The 22,043-nt window shown below is 52.8% G+C and overlaps 3 protein-coding genes across 5 annotated transcripts in view; 1 reads left to right on the top strand and 2 right to left on the bottom strand.

Annotated features, from left to right (window-relative positions):
* The window catches only part of RRAD (Ras-related associated with diabetes), a 6,918-nt gene extending 3,757 nt beyond the window's left edge, over positions 1-3,161 (bottom strand). The window contains exons 1-2 of the mRNA XM_011987903.1: positions 2,892-3,161; positions 105-383 (exon numbers count right to left, since the gene is read on the bottom strand). Of these exons, the coding sequence (XP_011843293.1) occupies positions 105-383; positions 2,892-3,161 (549 nt within the window). The remainder of the gene's footprint in view (positions 1-104; positions 384-2,891) is intronic.
* Positions 3,162-6,665: 3,504 nt separating this feature from the next.
* On the bottom strand, positions 6,666-9,544 carry FAM96B (family with sequence similarity 96, member B). Of its 3 annotated transcripts, XM_011987858.1 has the most exons (6): positions 8,822-9,544; positions 8,586-8,665; positions 8,213-8,338; positions 7,388-7,433; positions 7,092-7,161; positions 6,672-6,911 (listed from the first exon to the last, which is right to left on the bottom strand). In XM_011987858.1, the coding sequence occupies exons 1-6, from the start codon at positions 8,976-8,978 to the stop codon at positions 6,890-6,892; spliced, it is 501 nt and encodes a 166-aa protein (XP_011843248.1). In that variant the 5' UTR covers positions 8,979-9,544; the 3' UTR covers positions 6,672-6,889. The 3 variants fall into 3 exon arrangements, with proteins under 3 accessions (XP_011843247.1, XP_011843248.1, XP_011843250.1); XM_011987857.1 differs by lacking the exon at positions 7,092-7,161 and having other exon boundaries at positions 6,666-6,911; XM_011987860.1 differs by lacking the exon at positions 7,092-7,161 and having other exon boundaries at positions 6,673-6,911; positions 8,213-8,333; positions 8,582-8,665.
* Positions 9,545-9,836: 292 nt separating this feature from the next.
* Positions 9,837-22,043, top strand: part of LOC105545096 (cocaine esterase-like) — a 14,999-nt gene continuing 2,792 nt past the window's right edge. Inside the window, exons 1-11 of the mRNA XM_011987861.1 lie at positions 9,837-10,045; positions 15,138-15,342; positions 16,307-16,448; positions 17,281-17,414; positions 17,496-17,754; positions 18,184-18,282; positions 18,562-18,705; positions 18,827-18,907; positions 19,180-19,324; positions 19,741-19,878; positions 20,383-20,455. Coding sequence (XP_011843251.1) covers positions 9,970-10,045; positions 15,138-15,342; positions 16,307-16,448; positions 17,281-17,414; positions 17,496-17,754; positions 18,184-18,282; positions 18,562-18,705; positions 18,827-18,907; positions 19,180-19,324; positions 19,741-19,878; positions 20,383-20,455 — 1,496 coding nt within the window. The 5' untranslated portion in view covers positions 9,837-9,969. The remainder of the gene's footprint in view (positions 10,046-15,137; positions 15,343-16,306; positions 16,449-17,280; positions 17,415-17,495; positions 17,755-18,183; positions 18,283-18,561; positions 18,706-18,826; positions 18,908-19,179; positions 19,325-19,740; positions 19,879-20,382; positions 20,456-22,043) is intronic.

Here is a 22,043-nt window from a genome sequence, read left to right as displayed (position 1 = left end):
AGCCCTCCCCCAGCCCCGAGGTCGCGGCGCCCTCACCGGGGACCCCTCCGGACCTGGCGCATCTATCTGCAGCCGCCCCGACCCCGTTCCGCCAAGACACTCACCCACTCGCACACAGACACGCTCAGGACTAGGATCCGGGTTAGGATGCCACCCACTCGTAGTCTGGACTCGGACTCTTGGGTCACCGCCGCCGCTGCTGCTGCAGCCACCGCCTTCTCAGCCCGCACTGGGCTCTGGCTCCAGAGTCGCCTATTTAAGCCTCCACCCGCCCCCGCTCCCGCCCCCGGTTCACGCTGCTGCGGGGGCTGACGTGTCTGTCCACCCCCACCAGGGGAATCCCCCACCCTCCTCCTCGGACCTCGCACACCCGACACCCCGCCCTACCCGCCAGGGGAGGAGCAGTAGCTGTCTGGGAATAGAGGGGCTGACTGGTAGGCAAGGTCCAGGGCTGAGTGTGTGTGTGAGGAGAGACAGCGCGAGGCTGCCGGGGGAGTACGTGATGCGGAGGCAGGCAGCAGGGTAAACTCAACCAGCCAAGAGCAGCAACGGCCCTCAGGAGAAGAATTCGGTCTGGCCCCGTGAGAGTGAATTCTCCCTTCCCTCTCCCCAAGTCGCCGCTCTTCCTCTTAGCAAGTAATAGAGTTACAGGCTGGACAGAGATCCCTCTTCTCTGCCCATGACACCCACTCCCCAGAGGTTCAGGTCTGAGCTGGAATTTAGGGGGTGTCATTTCACACAAAATCCTTTCCACTCTCTGCCCATCCTGGAGTTGAAGATTCTCCCTAATGAGCCTACTCTTCAGGGTGAGGGTTGGCGTCACCCCGTGAGCCCCTGGGGGCCCTGAGAGGGCTGCTGGGGGTGGGGGCGGCTCTGACAGTGTTGCAGGTGGAGGTACCTGCTTGACTCCTGGGGAGGAAACCCCAGCCCAGAAGAGGGAAGGGATTAAACTCAGTCCCCATCCCACCTCCCAGCACCCACCAGGCAGCTGCCAGCAACTCTGCTAAAAATAATTTGTCCCAGCCCTGGCCCTGGCCCTGGCCCTGGCTCTGGTTATTCTGCTTCTGGACTGGAAGTTGCCCAGAGTTGGGGAAATCCAGGCCAACGGGTGTTGAATGCCAGCAGGAGCCAGCCATTTTGAGTCGCCAAGGTCTCCCTTCTTCTTTCTAGCTGCAGGCTGAGCCAGCTGCCCAGGGCACATCTAGGGCCTGGAGGTTCAGACCCCCACCTAAGAGGGGCATAAACACAGCGTGTGGTCAAGGTATGAGGAGTGTCTTAGCTCCTTGCTCATCTCTCAGGGGTGTGAGGGTTACAGGTCAGGCTGTGAGGTATTTTGTGGCAGGGACCTGCTATCAGACTGTGACATCTGATTGTGACAAGTGTGGTGGGGCTGGGAGGGCACCCATTTGGGGCTCAGGTGACATAACAGATGGATGGACCCTGGTGGGCTGTGGTAGGTTGTCATGGAGACCTGGGCCAGGCTCTTTGGCTGCTGCATCTGTTTCCTTGGCAACGCCTAAGAAGGCCTTGGATTGAGGAGGGCCTGGCTTGGTAAGATTAGGGCCCTCTTGTCCTTGAGGTCTCCAAAGTAGGCAAAAGCTGGGCTGAGGGGTGGCCTGCCCATGGTCCTAGGGGATCTTGGAGGCCTAGGCATCCCCATGCTGATTCTGGCTTCCTGAACGAACTCCAGTGGGAAGTGGGAGTTATAGCCAGAGCCTCCCATTAGCAGACAAGTCTAAAGAGCCAGCACACACTTCCCATGAGGAATCCTGGCTGGGCTGCCTGTGTCCCATCCAACCCCACAACTGTGCCACTGGAAAGAGCCTCTGGGTGTCTGGCAGAGGGTGAGGGTGGGGGGTAGCTGTGGCCCTTCCCAGCAGGGGGCCATACAAAGAAGCAGGGCTGGGTTTCCCCTCTGGCAATCTGAGCTCTTGACCTCAGCAGTGTTTCTTCATTGCCAAGGGAACTGCATCCACAAAGGGCCACTCAAGCCCCAGGCATTCCAGTGGCTGCTCCAACAGTCCAGAGACACTCACCACAAGCTAGATATGGCCAGGGGCCCCAGAGATTAACACCAGGACATGACCTTGAGACACCCCCACTCCCACCACCTGGTCCTCCTAGCAATCTGGGCTGAGCATGGCTGCTCAGGAGGAATAAATTGAGGCTAGAACCACCCCTAGATTGGCCTGGGCTTCAGATCCCAGCTGTGCCCCTTGCTAGCTGTTTCACCTGTGTCCATTTATCTAGGCTGAGCCTCAGTTTCTCCTGTGTAGAACAGGGATCATCTCTTCCTGACAGTTATTATGAGACAAAACAGTAGTTGGCTCAAGTCGGGCACACAGTAATATCTCACTAAGAGCACGTTCATCATCATCATCCTTGATTGGATGGGGCAGGTTAGGTGAATTTGTGTTCCCTCTCCTGTTTCTGCTCCACTCTCTCCAGGACAGTGGTCTGTCCAGGAGTGGGGCGGAGGTCTCAGGAACAATGCAGATACCTCTCCCCTAGCCCCATACCCATTCCTCCTCTCTGTAGGACCCCACACTCTTCCCCCTCCCTCAGGTGACAAGATGTTGCAGAGGGAACTGGGCTGGGCTTCAGTGTCCCCACCCCCACCTCACACCACAGCCTTCAGGCCCCGGGGCCTCTGCTGTGTTCTAAGGCCCAATGCATTCATTCATTCCACTAAACTGTACTAAATACCTACTGTGTGCCAGGCCCTTGTGCTGGGGGCAGGATGATGAGCAAAAATAGATATGGCTGGGCATGTTCATACATGTCATCTAATCCCTGGGTCAAACTCAGCTATGATTTGTTGTTCCCATTTTGTAGACATGGTAACCAAGGCCTGAGGGGTCACAGGCCAGAAACAGTAGAGCCAGACATACCTGGTAGAGGGTTTCAGGAACCTCAAACTTCACCACCCCCTGTACCCATGTCCTTAGATAGCATCTGGGGTTCCAGAAAGTTCCCTGGGCACTGGCCCAGGATGCACAGATGGTGGCCCTGCAGGGGGTGCCAGGCACAGCTGAGTCAAGAGTGACAAGGGGACTATCTGATACATCAGCTGTGGCATGAGCAGTTTGGTGTCCCTCACCCACGATGGCCTGGCTGCCAGGAAGCCAGCCGAATGACTCAACCACACCTGCCGCCCCCATGACTCCCTTCGTCCCCAGCTCAACACAGACACCATGGCCACCTCAGACAGGGACTGTCGGGCAGAAGGTACACACGTCGCAGGGTGTGAGGCCTTCAGCTTGGGAAGGCTCCCTGAGGTCCAGCTGTTCACCCTGCCTCTCTGGAGCCCTCAGCTTCCTCATCTGTGTGGGATACAGTGCCTAGATCATCAGAGCTAGGCCTAGACCCATTTAAATCTCCCAAAAGCAGTCCCAAGTGATTGCCATGACTATCCCCCTATTACAGATGAAGCAGCTCTGGGCAACAGGGGCTGATGGCTTCACCACTCTGATCTTAGGTAGCCAGATCCAGCACCTCCTCTTGGTCATTAGGTGACGAGGACATTCCCTCCTAAGAGTGAGCTGAGTGGGGACAATAGGAGTTGGAGTTCAGGATAGGCTTAGCTCCTTCTGCAGGCAATGGCGCCCCCTGCCAGCTGCACAGCACCTATCAAGCTGCTCAGGGCCTCTTTTACTCCCTAGCCAGAAGTCTTTTTTCTTTTTTCTTTTTTCTTTTTTTTTGAGACAGGGTCTTGCTGTCACTCAGGCTGGAGTGCACTGGCACAATCATAGCTCACTGCAGCCTCAACTTCCTGGGCTCAAGCGATTCTCCCACCTCCGCCTCCCAAGTAGCTGGAACCACAGGTGTGCACCACCATTCCCCACTAATTACAAAAAAAAAAATTTTTTTGAGACAGGATTTTGCTGTATTGCCCAGGCTTGTCTCAAACTGCTGGGCTCAGGCGATCCTCTCACATCAGCCTCCCAAAATGCTGGGATTACAAATGTGAGCCACGGTGCCCGGCTAGACGTCTTGAGAAGTAAATCAGAGTTGTCCCTTGGTATCCACAGGGGATTGGTTCCAGGATCCCCATGAATCCCAAAATCCATGAATACTCAACTCCTTTACATGTATTTTTTTACTTTATTTTTTAAACTCAACTTCAGTGGCTGAGATCAAGTCTCGTACATAAAATGGCATAGTATCTGCATGCAACCTCTGCACATCCTTCTATATACTGTAAGTCATCTCCGGATTACTACTGTAATACCTAATACAATGTAAATGCTATGTAAGTTGTCGTTAGACTGCGTTGTTTAGGGAATAAAAACAAGAACAAACGTTTGTACATGTCCAGTACAGACACAGTCATCCTAGGCCTAACTACATTTTGGATCCATAGTGGGTTGTACCCATGGATATAGAACCCATGGATGATGGAGGTCTAACTACATTTCTTCTAGAAAACCATTTCCTGTCCTAAAAATTTGGGATAAAAAAAGAATAGCAAGCTAGGCATGATGACACACGCCTGTCGTCCCAGGTATTCAGGAGGCTGAGGCAAGAGAATCCCTGGAACCCAGGCATTCAAGGCTGTAGTGTGCTATAATCATACCTATGGATAGCCACCATACTCCAGCCTAGGCAACATAGCGAGATCCTGTGTCCTAAAAAAGAAAAGAAAAAAACAAAAAACAAACAAACAAAAAAAACAGAGAGAGAGAGGATAGCAATTGCTGCATAGGGCTAGATGGAGGACTAGATAGTAAGTGTAAAGCCCTCAGCTGAATTCCACTCTTAGGATAGGCTCAATGCTGTCAGCAGGCACTCAAGAACAGATCTGCAAAATGGCCAGATCCCTACTGAGGCTTCTCTGCCCACAATCACATCTGAGCCTCAGTAGGGATGGAGTGGGGTTGGGCACTGCTTCTTAATATTGCCATTTATCCTCAGAGAATGAGACTAAGGCAGGAAGGATGTTCCCCCTGGGAAAGCGATCCTAACCGGCTAAGCCAAGGTCTAAGCCCTACAGTCTGTCCAGGTGACCAAATGCAATCTGGGCACAGGGCCAAGGGGAGACAGAGGCCTTAGACCCGAGCCTATCACTTCATGGTGCTGAGCTTCCCTCTTACTCAACACTGCGGGTGACACACGCCTTTGGGAGAGTTGACCAAGAAGGTGTCTCAGGTTCCCTTCAACAGAGAAGTCTGATGTCACCGCCCTTACCAGGGACCAGATGGCGCATCACTAACAGCAGGAAAAGCTGGCATCACATGACTAGTGGATTTATAAAAGATATATGCCACTCCTGGGCAGGGTTTTCATCAAAAAGCTCAAACCTGGACTCGTTGAGGCCTTTAGACCAACTTCCAGTTACAGGCAACACAAATCAGGAACAAATCAGACTGCAGAACTGGGACTTCTCTGAACTTTTCCAAAAAATCACTGTGAAGAAAGACAAAGGGCCAGGTGTGTTGGTTCACACCTGTAATCCCAGCACTTTGTGAGGCTTGAGCCTGGGAGTTTGGGACCAGCTTAGGCAACATAGGCAGGCCCAGTCTCTACAAAAAATTTAAAAATTAGCCTGGCATGGTAGCACATGCCTGTAGTCCCAGCTACTCAGGAGACTGAGGCAGGAGGATCACTTGGACTTAGGAGGTTGAGGCTACAGTGAGCTCTGATCGCATCACTGCACTCCAGCCCCGGTGGCAGAGCAATACACTACCTCTTGATAAAATGTTTTTTTGAATTAAAAAAACTGAAAAACAGCTAGGTGTGATGCTCAAGCCTGTAATCCCAGTGCTTTGGCAGACCAGGTGAGAGAACTGCTTGAGGACAAGAATTTGAGACCAGGCTGGGCAACACAGCAAGGCTTCATCTCTACCAAAAAATAAAAAAAATAAAATTTTTAAATTGGACTGGTTGGGGTGGCTCATACCTGTAATCCCAACATTTTGGGAGGATGAGGCAGGAGGATCACTTAAGCCCAGGAGCTAGAGACCGGCCTGGGCAACCTAGGGAGACCCTGTCTCTACAAGAAAATTAAAAATTAGCCAGGCACAGTGGTGCATGCCTGCAGTCCCAGCTATTCGGGAGGCTGAGGTGCGAGAATCGCTTGAGCCCAGGAGGTCAAGGCTGCAGAAAGGTATAACTGTGCCACTGTATTAATCCAAGCTACTTGGGAGGCCAAGGCTGGAGGATTGCTTGAACCCAGGAGTTGGAGGCTGCAGTGAGTTACAATCTTGCCACTGCACCTGGGCCTAGGCAACAGGGTAAGACCCTGTTTCAAAAACAAAACAAAAACAACTATGAATGACACATTAGGGAAATCCAGATATGCCTGGGTATTAGTTGGTGTTGAGGAACTGTTCATTTTCTGATCAGATGAAAGTATTGTGGCTATACAGGCTTCCTCATCTAGAGGGAGCCGCAGTACTTCAAAGTGAAGAGTCAAGTCTCTGCAGCTTACTCGCAAATATACTGATGTTTATATATGCACACATAAATAAGGCCAGTGTGTAATATGTCAACAACTACTGACTCTAGTGGTGGTGGTGGGCATACAGGCACATTCATACACTACTCTTTCCATTTTGATTTTGTTTTACTTAAAGTTGCAAGTACACCACCCTTCAGAGGCACTGACCACCACCATCCTCCCTCAAACTCCAAAGGACTCCACCAAGATGAAAGACACCAAAGCATGCTGGGAACTGAATATAAATTAACTTTATTACAAAAAGCAAAATGTTAGTTTCTCATTGTGAGTGATTCAAGAAAACAAGGGTAAGAGCCCTGGCAGGAGCTGGGACCAGGACACCAGTATGCAGGTTGAGGGGCCAAAGGCCAGGCTCAGGGGCGGGCTGACAGGCACTGATTCACAACCTCCAGGAGGTGGGTGTTCTCCAAGGCAGCTGCCACCCGCTCCTTATCTGCAAGTTGCTTGTTCACTAGGTGGGAAGGAGAGTGTGGGGAAGGCAGAGTCAAAGCTAGGCTCTGGCCAGAGTGCTAGCCAGCCCTACCTCTGAACCTCTGTATAGGATATGTCCCCTGCAGCAACAGAGCCCTCCTGTCACCTCCTTCCCAGGACCCCACACCTTGATCAGGCTACTTCAACCACCTGAGCCCACCTAGCCTGCCTTCTTAGGATCCCTCCCCCTGGCTGCCTCCCACGCTGCTGAAGTCTGACACACTCTGGTCCTGTATATTTGGTGAAAGGGATTTGGGGGAAGAGGACATGGTAAGCACAGGAGATTCTTGTCAGGCCAGCTTTGGTCTAGGCTATAACCTACACTGAGGAGTCTCTGGCAATTTCACTCACAAAGTTACCCATTCCCTGTCTTGCCGATAGACTCCTGGGCAAAGGGGAAGCCTCAGACTGCTTAGGGTGCCTGGGCCAATACCCTCACCACCAGTCCACCCTTACCTGCATGCTCTGAGGCATGGGTCCCCGGAGTAATGTGCACGTCCATCTGGGAGGGAGATAACCAGGGCCTGAACACCCACCCACTGACCCACGCTTTCCCCTGCAGCCCCCAAACCCTCAGGCACCATCTCCAGCTGATCCTTCCTCCTAATCATACCTTTGGACTCTGGCCCTTCCATTGCACCCCAAACCCATCCACAGGTATTCCAATTCTTTTTTTTTTTCCAAGAATGAGTCTTTCCCAGGCTGGAGTGCAGTAGCGCGATCTCAGCTCACTGCAACCTCTGTCTCCCAGGTTCAATTTGATTCTCCCGCCTCAGTCTCCCGTGTAGCTGGGACCACAGCACACGCCACCACGTCCCGCTAATTTTTGTATTTTTAGTAGAGATGAGGTTTCACCATGTTGGCCAGGCTGGTCTCCAACTCCTAACCTCAGGTGATCCACCCACCTCAGCTTCCCAAAGTGCTGGGATTACAGGCGTGAGCCACCGTGCCCGGCCCTAGCTATTCCAATTCTATCCAAAGAACTTGCCCACTACTGCTGATTTAAAGGCCTGCCTGTGCCCTATCCCTGGTCCAAACCCATCTGCAGCTCCCTGCTGCCCTTCCTGCCACACTCTTCAATACTTTTCTCCACTTTCCAGCTCAGATCTTTATTCTTGTCATATCGACTTGAAAAACTTCCTCCCAGTTTCCTCTCTGCTAATTGGGATCCTTCCAGGCCCCACTCTGATGTCCTCTCCATGTTCATGCTCTCCCAGTCCCCATCCTCAGCAGTAGATCCTCAATGCCTGGTCCCACTCCCGAGGCTCAGCTCCAACTGACCTTGAAACGCTGAGGAAGAGAGCGCAGAAGCTTGACCTTGATGGACAGGCCAATAAGGGTGGCCATGCTGCAGTGCGGAATGGTTGGTGTGAAGGCCACAGCCACTGTACTCTCGGGGTCGCTAACCTGGTTATGGAGGGAACATGTCAAGAGTCAACCACTCTCAGCCCAAGGCCCCTCTTCTTAGTTTGTTGCTTTGGGCAAATCATCCAACTTCCATGGGCCTCAGCTTCAACACCCATAAAATAAGCAGAACAATCTCCCTTCCCACAGATACCCTTCGGTGTCCGTGAGCGGAGAGCACGCCAGCTCCTGGTGCACAGAAACCTTTCTGACTCTCTGGAGCAATTCGCTCCCCTTGGAAGTGACTCACCTGAACCCGCACCTGCTCTACTACATTCAACTCCTCTAGCGTCAGTGGATGCTCCGGGTCATTGATGGAGCGAATCAGATGTGGGAAGTGAAGGAAAAGGGACTCTGCGCCCTTGCCCGCTCAGAACTTTCTGCCAGGAACGCCCAGCTGGGATGCGGCTCCACCAGCCGCTGGACATCACTGCTTCCCCGACCGCAAGCCCCCGGAACCCTCCCGCGCCCAGCAGCGGCGGATATCGAAGATCTCGCGTGCATCGATGCTGTCGGGAACCTGCTCGTCCTCCTCGCCCGCCGTCACAGGCCGCTCCCCAGAGCGCTGGTAGATGAGAGGGTTGGCATTCTCCAGGAGGCCGCCGCCGCCGACCCCGCCGCCGACCCCGCCGCCGCCTACCATCGCGGAATCACCACCGCCAACCCTAGCGGGCGTGCGCTTCCGCTCCTACCCGCGCACTTCCGGAGAACGGGAAGGGGGCGTGGCGTGGCGACGGGGTCGCACGAGGGACACGCCGCGTTGGGGGTTCTCCGCCTGAGGTGTGAGAGAAACGGTGACCACGATGCTGGCTGCGCGGACCCGGGAAAGTGATGGTCGCTGGAGCAAAGGCGCTGAGAAGGGACCCCGGTGGCGCTGGGTCATGCGAGCCCATAGCGGGCTGAAACGTAGAGGCCAGAGCCAGGTCTCAGGGGGCACAAAAGGCGGTGGTCCCCACACCGCCTCCTCCGGGAAGGCGGGCTGGCCGAGAGCTCCCGTATCCACGACGGTTGGTCGCCTCTGGCCTGGCAGGGCTCCTTGTGTCTCGGGACCTCCTGGTGAGCCGCCTGGGTCCCCTGCTGCACCATAGGCCCGGGAGTGCGGTGTCCTCATCGCTCGGACCGGCAGGCGCTCGTGAAATGTTTGTCAAGTGGATAAATGACCATGGCCGTGGTCTCCGCGGGAGGTGAGGAAACTGAAAGCCACAGAGGCAAAGGGGGGCGCTCCTTAAGAAGTGCCGCGGTCACGTGTACGTTTCGAAAGAAGGGCATGACTGAGTAGGGAGGGGACCGCGGAGACCCTCAGACCCTGGACTGTAAGGGGATGAGGGACCTGATGGGGAACCCAGGAGACTGAGTGCCGAAAGCAAGGAGGAGTTTCCAGAATGAAGGGCGCCTTCAGGCCTCCCTGCTTTTGCTCAAGCGGTTCCTTCACCCCGATCAAGTTCCTTCCCATTTCTCCATCTGTGGGGTTCCTGAACTCCTGCCAGACCCACCTTTTCCTGGCCCAAGCCAGCGCACCCCGCGCACTCTTTGCCCAGTCCAAACTCCGAGGCTGGGCGAGGCCAAATCCGGGGCAGTCTCTGGGTGAACAGCAGCGTGTCCACCGGCAGCGAACCGAGACCAGCGAACCGACCATGCGACTGCACCGACTTCGCGCGCGGCTGAGTGCGGTGGCCTGTGGGCTCCTGCTGCTTCTAGTTCAGGGCCAGGGTGAGGCTCCCGCGGAGGGGCGACAGGGACCGGGCTCAGATCTGCCAAATGCTGCGGAGGCAGAACCTGACAGTGCGGGAGGGAAGGCGCCTGGGAGGAGGGAGCTGGTGGAGATGACAGCGTGGAACTCGTGAGCCCCACGCGACACCTCCCAGCCACCCAAGGTGGGCTCCTAGAAGCGCGGAAAGGTTCGGGCTGCGGGACACCACGGTGAGGAGCCAGCGGACTACAGGGGCCCCAGGAGCGCCGGGACATGCCAGGCCGAGTCGGGAGCCTTGGGTCGGAGTGGGTGATGGATTGGGGGTGCGGGGATTCAATCCATTTCCCTCATGATTGTGGCCGTAGCCGGTGCTGCTGGCCGATAATAACAATAACAGCTTCTGAAAGCATCTGGCTCTGAGTGTGTTGCGTCCTTAGCCAGGGGGGCGCCCTGACTCCTCCAAAGGGGACCCAGACAAGGTTAGTGGTCCCTGGGGAACAGAAGCCCCCGGGTGCCAGATCCTAAAGCAGATCCAAGAGGCCGAAGTGGCTGGGTGCGATTGACTCACGCCTGTAATCCCAACCCCTTGGAAGACCGAGGGGGAGAATCGCTTGAGCCCCGGAGTTGGAGGGCAGCCTGGGCAACATAGTGAGACTCAGAGTGTACAAAAAATTAAAAGAAATTAGTGGGCTGTGGTGGCCTGTGACCTGTAGTCCCAGCTGCTTGGGAGGTTGAGGTGGGAGGATCACTTTAGCAGGGGAGGTTGAGGCTGCAGTGAGCCTTCATCGCACTACTGCACTCCACCAGCCTGGGTGATAAAGCAAAAATCTGTCTTAAAAAAAAAGCCAAAGAGCTCGTGGTGTCCCTCACGCCATTTACCTCATCCTGGGCAAGTACACAACTTGGCTTCCGGGGCAAAGATGATGGCTCTGTGTGCCTGCCAGGCTTCTCCAAGCCCTTATCAGAAACTCCGGGAGTGTTTCGGCCTTTGGTCCTCTCACCCGAAACACTCCTAAGTCTATGATCTGACTGTGTCTCCTGAGCCTTTCCCAGTTTAATCTGCCCAGGTGGAGTCCATACTCCCCCCGCCCCATGATGCACTCCTGCAGGGCTTCCTCTCATTCCTGCCCTTGACCACATTCTAGAGTTCACCAGGAGCCCAGGCATGAAGATTTGCCCGGCCTCACAGATGGCTACCTTTTAAAATATTTTGGGCCAGGCACAGTGTTTCACACCTGTTATCCCAGCACTTTGAGAGATGGAGATGGGAGGATCACTTAAGGCTAGGAGTTAGAGACCAGCTTGGGCAACAAGACTTGTCTCTATCAAAAAAAAAAAAAAAAAAAAAAGAGTCAGGCATGGTGGCACACATGTGTACTCCCAGCTACTCAGGAGGCTGAGATGGGAGGATCTCAAGCCTAGGAGGCTGAGGCTGCAGTGAGCTGTAATCGCACCACTGCACTTCAGCCTGGGCAACAGATGGAGACCTTGTCTGGCAATATATACACACATACACATACACACACACATACACATACACACACACACACACATACACACACACAATTTTGGGTTGGACCCACATTCAGGAAAAAATAATTGACAAGCCATAGGAGGGTACAGGTGATGTGTGCTGTAGTCTTTCTACCCAACCAGTCCTGGCTTCTCCTCAGGGGTCATCAAAGTCCCCATGGCATGCACTGGAAACTGCCTGTTCACACTGCAGTACACACAGTGCCCAGCAATTTACACAAGAAAAGATGTGTGTACTTGTCCTTGATTTTCATCTAAATGGTCATAAAATCACCTACTTTCTGGGGCAGGGCTTTTCCACTTTCTAACACATAGGGTGGCCTCCACACACCCCTACATGGTAGAGCTTCTTCATACTGATTAATGGAAGGGCTTCTCAAGGATGAAGCAAGTAACGAATCTCTTTATTACATAAGTTGATGTAACAGGTCTTTAACCAGGGACATTTCAGCAGGTGATGTCCTTTGCTGTAACAAACATCAGGCATCAGTGGCCAGTGGCCACAGGGAATTACCTGGATAGACATCCCCTCCAGCAAGGAATTGTGTGCAGGAGCGTGTTACTGGGGAGAGGAATGGGCCTTCTGACTTGGAGACATTGTTAAAATGTCCTGTCTGGTGCCTGTAAATGTCTACTGACCCCGGCCTCACCCACACCAGGTGGCATCAAACATATTGATCCATGTTAAACTGACAGGTGTAGGGTGGCATTGGCACCCTAAGGCTGTTTTGTTTTTTGACTTTTTTTTTTTTTTTCTTGAGACAGGGTCTGACTCTGTTGCTCAGGCTTGAGTGCAGTGGTGCCATCTCGAATTACTGCAACCTCTGCTTGGTGGGTTCAAGCGATTCTCATGCCTCAGCCTCCCAAATAGCTGGGTCTACAGGCACACGGCACCATACCCAGCAAATTTTTGTATCTTTTGGTAGAGATGGGGTTTCACCATGTTGGCCAGGCTGGTCTTGAACTCCTAATCTCAAGTGATCCACCCACCTCAGCCTCCCAAAGTGCTGGGATTACAGACGTCAGCCACTGCGCCTGGCCTGTGTTTGGACTTTTTATTATGGAAATGGGCTCAGATTTCCCAAACCCTACAGAAACAGAACCTGAGATTCCAAAAGGGAAGGTGCCAGGTAGGTGGGAGCTGGTGGGAATAACTACAGCAGGGGAACCTTCCTGAGGCACAGAGAGGGTCAAGGCTGCTAGAGGGCTGCACAGCACCAAGGAATGAGCCAAGTCTGAGGTAGAAAGAGTGATGTACCAAATCCAGCGTACCCGTTGTCCACCTTCAGCAATGACAAAGATCTTGTTTTTGTTTTTGTTTTAAATCAGCTTTCTCAGGTTGAATATAACCGGGTGTTTTCTGGATGGCCCCCTCCCCCTTGCACCGTTATTTGAAACAAATCCCAGATATCATCTCATCTGTAAATTTTTCATCATGTCCTACTAAAACAAAAGGAACATAAATGTATGTGTGTATTTCCATAACATACTGTTCTCAATTTAATCAAATATATAATTGAATATTCTTTTAATGTTTATAAATGATACTTGTATTAATACAAGTTTGTTTTTTTTTTAAATCAGGATTCAAATAAAGTTCCTACTTTGCAAATTGGTAGGCATTTCTTTTTTTCTTTTTTTTTTTTTGAGACAGAGTCTCACTCTGTCGCCCAGGCTCACTGCAATGTCTGCCCCCTAGGTTCAAGGGATCCTCATGCCTCACCCTCCCAAGTAGCTGGAATTACAAGCACACGCCACCACACATGGCTAATTTTTGTATTTGCAGTAGAGATAGAGTTTCATCATATCAGCCAGGCTCCTTTCAAACTCCTAACCGCAGGTGATCTGCCCACCTTGATCTACCAAAGTGCTCGAATTACAGGCGTGAGCCTCCATGTCCCGCGAATTCTCTTGGATTTATACTTAGGAATGGAATTGCTGAGTCATATGGCAACTCTATGTTTAATCCCTTGAAAAACTGCCAGACTGTTTTCCAAAGCAGCTGCACCATTTTACCTTCCCACCGGCAATGTATGAAAGTTCCAAGTTTTCCGCTTCCTTACCAACACTTATTATCATATGTCATTTTTATGTGTTTCTTGAATCTCTTTCAGTCTCCAAATTTACCTTCTGCCTCTCTTTTATGTTCTTTCTAAATTTTGTTGCATGTTGAAGAAACCACTTTATTTGTTTTGGAGAGGATCCCACCATTTAGGTTTTGCTGATTGCTTCCCAGTGGAGTCTTCTAACTGTTCTTCTGTCCCCTGTCGACCCTGTAAACTTGTATTTATATTTTAGAGGCGTAATCAGATTTGGGTTTTAGATTTTATTTTGTTTTGTTTTTTGGAGTACTACTTCACATGTGGTGCTGTGTACTTCTGAAAGAAAATATGTAATATCTGGTTGCCTTGCTTTTTGTGATACGAAAAAATGAGTGGTTGGTTGACATCACAGTGAGAATTCAACGTGCATTACTCTTACTATGAATGAGGTAAAGATCTCTGTTTATTTGAGAGACACTGGTTTGTATTGCTTATTCTGAACATATTCTTATGCTGCTTTTCCTTTTGTGTAGCTGTCATATTCTTTGTTAGTAGAAATGTTTTATCTATTAAGGGGACTGATTTTCTCTGTTAGGTGATTTTCAGTCACTTTCTCCCTCCTTGATCCCTACAGCAGTCATGCTATATTTTTATTGTTGGAGACTGTGTCTTGCTTTGTTGCCTAGGCTAGAGTACAAGGGCCAGATCATAGCTCATGCAGCGTGGAACCCTTTCTGCCTTAGCCTCCTGAGTAGCTGAGTAGCTGGGAATATAGGCCCACACCACCATGCCAATACAGGCCCACACCACCACACCCAGAGGCTGTGCTTTTTTGTTTTTGTTTTTGTTTTTTTTGAGACAGGTTCTCACTCTGTCACCCAGGCTGGAGTGTAGTGACCCGATCATGGCTCATGTAGCCTCAACCTCCCAGGCTCAAGCAGTCCTCCCACCTTAGCCGGTCAAGTAGCTGGGACTACAGGCATGCACCAACACACTCCGATAATTTATTTTCTTGATTTTTTTTGCAGAGACAGAGTCCCACTATGGTCCCCAGGCCGCTGCAGTGCTTTTTATGTCCCAGTCACAGCCATACTTCTCTCTTGTAGCTCTTTCACCAACATCACTCATGGTTTGGAGGATGCTTTCTTTATGTCATTTCTTGCCACCTTGGACATGACATCCCTGAGGACAGGAACCTTGCCTGCCCAATTCCCACCATCATCCTACTGTCACATGACCTGGCACACAGTTGAAAGGACACTCTAGTCCCAACAAGGGCATGTGACCCCTTGTTTGAAGGTCCTAGGGCTGAATGATGATGCCGGGCCCCAAGAAGACTCAGCCTGGTGGGATGGAGACAGGCCCAGGAAGGCAGAGCGGGAAGGGAGTGTTACAGGCAGGAAGTTTGTAAAGCCTGTGTTTATAGATCAGGATCCCTTGAACTGAGCTGAGGATGGCAAGGAGGCAGCAATACCAACAGTCTGTAGAGCAACCGATTGGACAGACCCAACTGTGATATCTGTCTCTCTGCCCACAGGCCAGGACTCTGCCAGTCCCATCCGGACCACACACACAGGCCAGGTGCTGGGGAGTCTTGTCCATGTGAAGAGCGCTGATGCGGGGGTCCATACCTTCCTGGGAATTCCCTTTGCCAAGCCACCTCTAGGTGCGCTGCGATTTGCACCCCCTGAACCCCCTGAATCTTGGAGTGGTGTGAGAGATGGAACCACGCATCCGGATGCGTAAGCTCTCCCAGGGGTCCAGGGAGTTCCAGACACTGGGGCAGGGGTGGGGTGCTCTGAGCTCACCTAGGCTGCAGTTGTCATTTCATTTCAACCCCCACAGCCAGTTTTCCTTCTCAGTTTCGTGGATTCCCACGTGCATTTTTCCAGTGACCATGCTGAGGCTCAGGAGGGCCAAATAACTTCTCAGACTCCTGGCTTAAAGCTTGGCATTCAGAAGACATTGGCTCCAGGTGCTGAAGGGAGGGACAGGCACACAGATCTACCCAGATTCTGGTTATGCCAAGCTTTCTCTGCCACCAGTGGCAGATGGTGTCTCTGGGGAAGATTTGGGTTGGCTCTATGAACCTTGTAGGAGCCCCTAACTCTAGTGGCAGATGTTGCAAATAGCTGAAGAGAACAGTAGTGGTAGCTTCCTTGGGACCCGCACTCTCCACAGTCACTGTGTCCACCGACAGGGCCAGGAGCCATTGGCCAAGAGACGTGTATATTTTTCCAACTGGAGGCCATGTGGGAATGATGAGTTTTTGAGAGTTTAGACTTGGGATGAGGGACATCCCACTGTCATTCTCATGAGAAATTAACATCCATTCACTCATGTAGCACACATGTGTGGGCTACTCCCCTGTCTCAGGCCTGAGCGGGTACAGTGATATAGTGGTGAATGTCAACACATGCAGCCAATGGTTCTCATAGAAACCCCTGAGAGTCAAGGTTTCCAATGTTGGGAGGAATGATACCCAAGGTCCTCAATGACCTCAAGACCTCCCTGGAAGTCCAAGCTCCATCCCAGCTTCCCCAGAGCCTGTGGCCTGTAACTTGGTGGGAAGGGATTTTTGAGAGGGATCATGTGTGAGCAGGATATTGTGAGAGGGGCTGAGGGTGGTTGGGGGCACATCTGAACCCAGGGTCTGGTTTTGACCGTGATGCGGCCGCTGGACTGATTGTTTGCTCTGGTTACCAGGTGTCTTCAGGACCTCACCATAACGGATTCCGAGGTTCAGAGCCAAGTCAATGTGACCATCCCTTCCGTCTCCATGTCTGAGGACTGCCTGTACCTCAGCATCTACACGCCGGCCTACAGCCACGAAGGCTCTAACCTACCGGTGGGTGTCAGGCCACAGTTCACTGGGAGTTGGAGGACAGTTCTGCAAGAAGCTGGAAAGGACAATATTAGCTCAGGCCCTGCTGCAGAGGGGACCACACTGAGAAACTTGTCACTGTCAGGTCCAAGAAATGCTCCTTACCCAGGCTGGGCAGCTGGTCCCTGGGCATGGAGTCACAGAGTTCTGGCTGCTGCCAGAGGTCAAAGGCTGTGGCTCTGGGCTGGACCCAGGACTCACCCAGCCAACTCATGCCCAGGACATCCACTCAAGTGCCCAAGGGCTGCACCTTGAGGTTACCAAGAATCCCAGCCATGGATAGTCTGTTGAGTCTATGAGAATGGGCACTCACAAAAAGTTTTTTTTGTTAGAGATGGCATCTTGCTCTGTAGCCCAGGCTAAAATGCAGTGCCATGAACATAGCTCTTAGTAACCTCAAATTCCTGGGCGATCTTCTCACCTCAGCCTCCTGAGTAGCTGGGACTGCGGACCTAATTTTTAAAACATTTTCTGTTCAAACGAGGTCTATGTTCTTCAGGCTAACGACATATTTTATTAATATTCATGTGGAGCCATCACCCCTTTTCTTTCCACTTTGGCGTGTTTTCTCGGACTAAGGAAACCATGCTTTGAAACAAGGGGTAGAACCCAAAGGTTTGGAGGCCTGGTCTTCCTGATAGATGTTCGATGCCTAGCCTGTGGCCCACATAATTTATTTGTGCTGGAGTTCTAATGGGGAGGTAGACAGAGGCAAAGCACTGGTTGGTCTAGGTAGTGGCCCTGGTAGGGTTCTGGCTGGGTTGGAGCATCATGGTAGCTGCCTTGATTTCCCCAGGTGATGGTGTGGATCCACGGTGGTGGGCTTGTTTTTGGCATGGCTTCCATGTATGATGGTTCCATGCTGGCCGCCTTTGAGGACGTGGTGGTGGTCACCATCCAGTACCGCCTGGGTGTCCTTGGCTTCTTCAGGTGAGACTAAGGCTGGGCTGGGCAACGAGGGCTGAGCGGGGCCAGAACAGCCCTGTGATCCCTGTCCCTGCTACTTCTCAGCACTGGAGACAAGCATGCAACCGGCAACTGGGGCTACCTGGACCAAGTGGCCGCACTACGCTGGGTCCAGCAGAATATCGCCCGCTTTGGAGGCAACCCTGACCGTGTCACCATTTTTGGCGAGTCTGCGGGTGGCACGAGTGTGTCTTCACTTGTTGTGTCCCCCATGTCCCAAGGACTCTTCCATGGGGCCATCATGGAGAGTGGCGTGGCCCTGCTGCCTGGCCTCATTGCCAGCTCAGCTGATGTTATCTCCACGGTGAGTGCCCTCAGCTGCAGAGGCCTAGGCCTGCTCCCTCCTCTCATACCCCTCAGAGCCTCTGTCTGTTAACCAGGGATGACAAGAGCCATTCAGGAGCAGGCACCAGGAGCTGCCGCCTACCTTGGAATTGCTGGGGGGCTCCAGGGTCAGAATGCACATCCTTCTGCCATTGCAGAGGCCAAGTTTGTTCTGTGGCCTCTGTGCAAAGTTGTCACCCTAGGGATCCCCATCATGAGGAGAACCATCTAGGCAGATGGGATGGTCCTTCTTTCTGGGTCTTCTGAGTTGGAACAGTGTCAGACCTGCAGAAATTCATATGGAATACCCTGTGAGATTTGGGGTGCCCCTGTTCTTGGCCAGGGCATTGGGCAAACTCCCTTCCTCTACCTGGAAGGATGAGCCAGCCCCTGCCTGGTCCCTTTCCAGGTGGTGGCCAGCCTGTCTGCTTGTGACCAAGCTGACTCTGAGGCCCTGGTGAACTGCCTGCGGGGCAAGAGTAAAGAGGAGATTCTTGCAATTAACAAGGTCGGTCTAAACAGATGTGGGTGTAGAGGAAGGGGTGCAATAGGCATGGGGCTCTCAGGCCTGCATGCTCCTCATATTCCCTGGGCACCTCATCTGCATTCCTGGGTATCATAGCCCTGGGTGGGGACTGAAGTTTGGTGCATGCCCGAGCCAGGCATTGATCTCCTGGGGTGGATATGAGCATCTGGAGGTGAACCAGGAAGGAGTGGAAGGTACTCAGTGGTCATCGGAAGGTGTCTGGGACCTGACCTTTTTCCCTGACCTTGCATTTCCCCTCAGCCGTTCAACATGATGATCCCTGGTGTAGTCGATGGGGTCTTCCTGCCCAGGCATCCCCAGGAGCTGCTGGCCTCTGCCGACTTTCAAGCTGTCCCCAGCATCATTGGTATCAACAACGATGAATTCGGCTGGATCATCCCCAAAGTGAGGCCCAACCCAAGCCCTCAAGTGCCTGGGGAGCCCATCGGGTAGTGGGGAGTGTTCAGGGCTTCGTAGTTCCAGTCTCATCCCATCCCCAACTACAGACTCTCTCTTGGCCACCCAGGTCATGGGTATCTATGACACCCAGAAGGAAATGGACAGAGAGGCCTTCCAGGCTGTTCTGCAGGAAGTGTTAACGCTGATGGTGAGGCTCCTGGGGTCCCTCGCCAACGGAGACGGGCTCCTCTCCTGTCTTGAGGCAGAGGAAATTCAACCCCCAGATACCCTGCCTATGGAGTGACCCCCATGAGCAAAGGCCCGAGTGTGTGTGTGCTTGGGGGTGGGGTCACCTCAGAGCCTCACCTTTGCTCCCCCTTCCAGTTCCATCTCACGGTCCATCTCCCCAAGCCCGAGGCCACTTCCTCCCTGCCCCTGGCATCCAGCCTAACCTGCCTCTTCCTGATCCACCTGGGGTAGATGTTGCCACCTACATTTGGTGACCTGCTGATGGAAGAGTACGTTGGGGACAATGGGGAGCCCCAGAGCCTCCAAGCCCAGTTGCAGGAGATGATGGCAGACTCCATGTTCGTGATCCCTGCACTCCAAGTAGCACATTTTCAGCGTGAGTATATTTGGACCTAAGGCCTGACTGGCAGGGGTACAGCTCAGGGCTGTGGGTCCTAGGTGAAACCTGCTGCTGTCCGGGTCCCCACCCATTTTTTTTGGGCCCCTGGGACACTTGAGGTCCATCACTGCAGTAAATCCTCACGGCTAGCCCAAGAGACAGACATTTCCCCGTTTCACAGATGAGGAAATTGAAGTTAGGGACTTTCAGTGACTTGCCCAAGATGATACAGCTAAGAAGTCCGAGGCCATGATTTATCCCAACTCTCTTCCTCTGCTCCTGCCCCAGCCTGGGGCTCCACACCCCACTGTCCAGATTCCAGCCAGCATGGGACCTGGGTATCTTATCACTATGGGTGAGGCAAGAAGTCTTCAGAGGGGGGGCCACTATGTCACGGGCTGTCCACCCCACAGGTTCCCGGGCCCCTGTGTACTTCTATGAGTTCCAGCATCAGCCCAGCTGGGTCAAAAACATCAAGCCGCCGCACGTGAAGGCAGACCATGGTGATGAGATTCCTTTTGTTTTCGGAAATTTCTTCTGGGGCAACTACAGTGAGTCTTATTCCTTTCCCGGGAGGTGGGCTGGGTCCCTGGCTGGGTCCCTGAGGGGTGATTAATTGTCCTCACTGCCCAGATAAGGAAACTGAGGCTCAGAGACAGGATGAGATCAGGCGTCCAAGATTTTACAGCTCCAAAGGCTGTGTCAGGATTAGAATTCATGACTCTTCAGACTGTGGCCTGTGCTCCCTCCATCCCTCCCCACACTTGGGTGCCTGCTTGGTGCAGCGAAGATGTTTCAGGGACATGTTTGTTTCTTCAATGACTGCCAGTGACAGAAGGGAGAAGGGGCCTTCAGGGCCAGGAAGGATGGAGTCAGCCAGAGCCTGGGCTAAGGGGAAAGTTTGGAAAAGGGGAGGACTGGCTTCTGAGGGCGGTGGGAGAAAAAGCAGAGAAACGGGACTGGGGACTAAGGGCTGGGGGGCCATGGACAAGCTCCACCTGGGATGCTGAGGTGGGCCATCCTGACCAAGACACATGTCCCCTTCCTCTCTGCAGTTAAATTCACTGAGGAGGAGGAGCAGCTAAGCAGGAAGACCATGAAGTACTGGGCCAACTTTGCTCGAAACGGGTGAGATGGCACACTCCTGCCTCAACCTCCCCGGGTTGGGAGGCTTGTGCCCATCCAGCAATCTCCTAGTCTGGGGTGACCTCATGAGCACACCTGCATCCTTAATCACATGATAGCCCCTTCCCCAGCCGCGGGACCCCTTGGACAGGGTGGGGGTGCCGTGGGGCAGTGGACACGCTCCATCTCCCCGCTCTACCTGGAGGGTGGGCACCAGTGCTGTGCCACCGTCAGGGTCTCCCTCTCAGAGAGATGGACACATCAGAGCCAGCCGCCCCACCCCCATTAGAGCTGACACTAGCTGGAGGGAATTTGTTTCTTGTTTCTGGAAGCCTCCCCACTTCTACCCCAAGCCCACCTGGCCTGCTTGGCTGCCTTGCCTGACCAGAGTCAGGGTGCTCGGGTCTGGGCTCCAGGGGCTCAGAATGACCCTCGTATCGCCCTGCTGGGACGGCATGTCTACAGGAACCCCAACGGCGAGGGTCTGCCACACTGGCCGCTGTTCGACCAGGAGAAGCAATACCTGCAGCTGAACCTACAGCCTGCAGTGGGCCGGGCTCTGAAGGCCCACAGGTTCCAGTTCTGGACGACGGTGCTGCCCCAGAAGATCCAGGAGCTCGAGGAGCCTGAAGAGAAACACACGGAGCTGTAGCTCCCTTTGCAGGGTGTGGGCTCGCTTACAGGCAAGCGTCAGCCTGCCGTGCCCACATACACCCACTGAGGAGAAAGAAGTTGATTCCTTCATTCACTTAGCCATTCATTCATTCTTCTGTCCATGCATTCAGAAAGCATTTATTAAGAACTTACTCAGGCATGAGTAAATTCTTCCTGTAATCCCTGTAATCCCAGATTCATACCTGTAATCCCAGCTATTGGGGAGACCGAGATGGGAGGATGGCTTGAGGCCAGAAGTTTGAGACCACCCAGGGTAACACAGTGAGACCCCTTCTCAAAAAAGAGAGAGAGAGAGGGAGTGATTAGAAACTAAATAGGAGAGTTTTGAGCTTCAAGTCAGTGACAAGTAAAAAAGATTTCTAACAAACAAAGAAAACAAAATATAAAGAGGAAAAAAAACATGAGAAAAATAAAAATAAGAGAATAACAGGCCAGGCACTGTGGTTCATGCCCATAATCCCAGCACTTTTGGGAGGTCAAGGTGGACAGATCACCTGAGGACAGGAGTTTGAGACCAGCCTGGCCAACATGGTAAAACCGCATCTCTACGAAAAATACAAAAATTAGACGGGCGCAGTGGTGCACACCTGTAATCCCAGCTACTCAGGAGGCTGAGGCAGGCAGGAGAATCACTTGAACCCGGGAGGCAGAGGTTGCAGTGAGCTGAGATTGTGCCACTGCACTCCACCCTGGGCAACAAGAGCGAGACTCCGTTTCCAAAGAAAAAGAGACAAAAGAAGCTACTGCATGATGTTAGTTACCAAACCTGCCATGGGTCCTGTCTTGTTAGACACACTCGATAGATCCACCACTGAGCTGTGGATGGGCAAACACCAGTGGAAACCCACCCTCCCCAACACCCCACTGAGCGCTGGGCCCCATCCTCCCTCCCTCACCTCCACCTTCTCCCTGCCTT

This window comes from Mandrillus leucophaeus, unplaced genomic scaffold (genome assembly GCF_000951045.1).
Source record: "Mandrillus leucophaeus isolate KB7577 unplaced genomic scaffold, Mleu.le_1.0 Scaffold319, whole genome shotgun sequence".
Classification (NCBI taxonomy): domain Eukaryota; kingdom Metazoa; phylum Chordata; class Mammalia; order Primates; family Cercopithecidae; genus Mandrillus; species Mandrillus leucophaeus.
This window is presented reverse-complemented; position numbering and strand designations above follow the sequence as displayed.

Excerpts from the sequence above, each read along its gene's own strand:
- FAM96B (XM_011987857.1), bottom strand. The coding sequence starts at position 8,978 with ATGGTAGGCGGCGGCGGGGTCGGCGGCGGGGTCGGCGGCGGCGGCCTC. Across the intron at positions 7,434-8,212 it reads CTCTTCCTCAGCGTTTCAAG|ATGGACGTGCACATTACTCC; the intron begins GTCAGTTGGAGC and ends TCTCCCTCCCAG. Across the intron at positions 6,912-7,387 it reads CCATGCCTCAGAGCATGCAG|TGAACAAGCAACTTGCAGAT; the intron begins GTAAGGGTGGAC and ends CTTCCCACCTAG.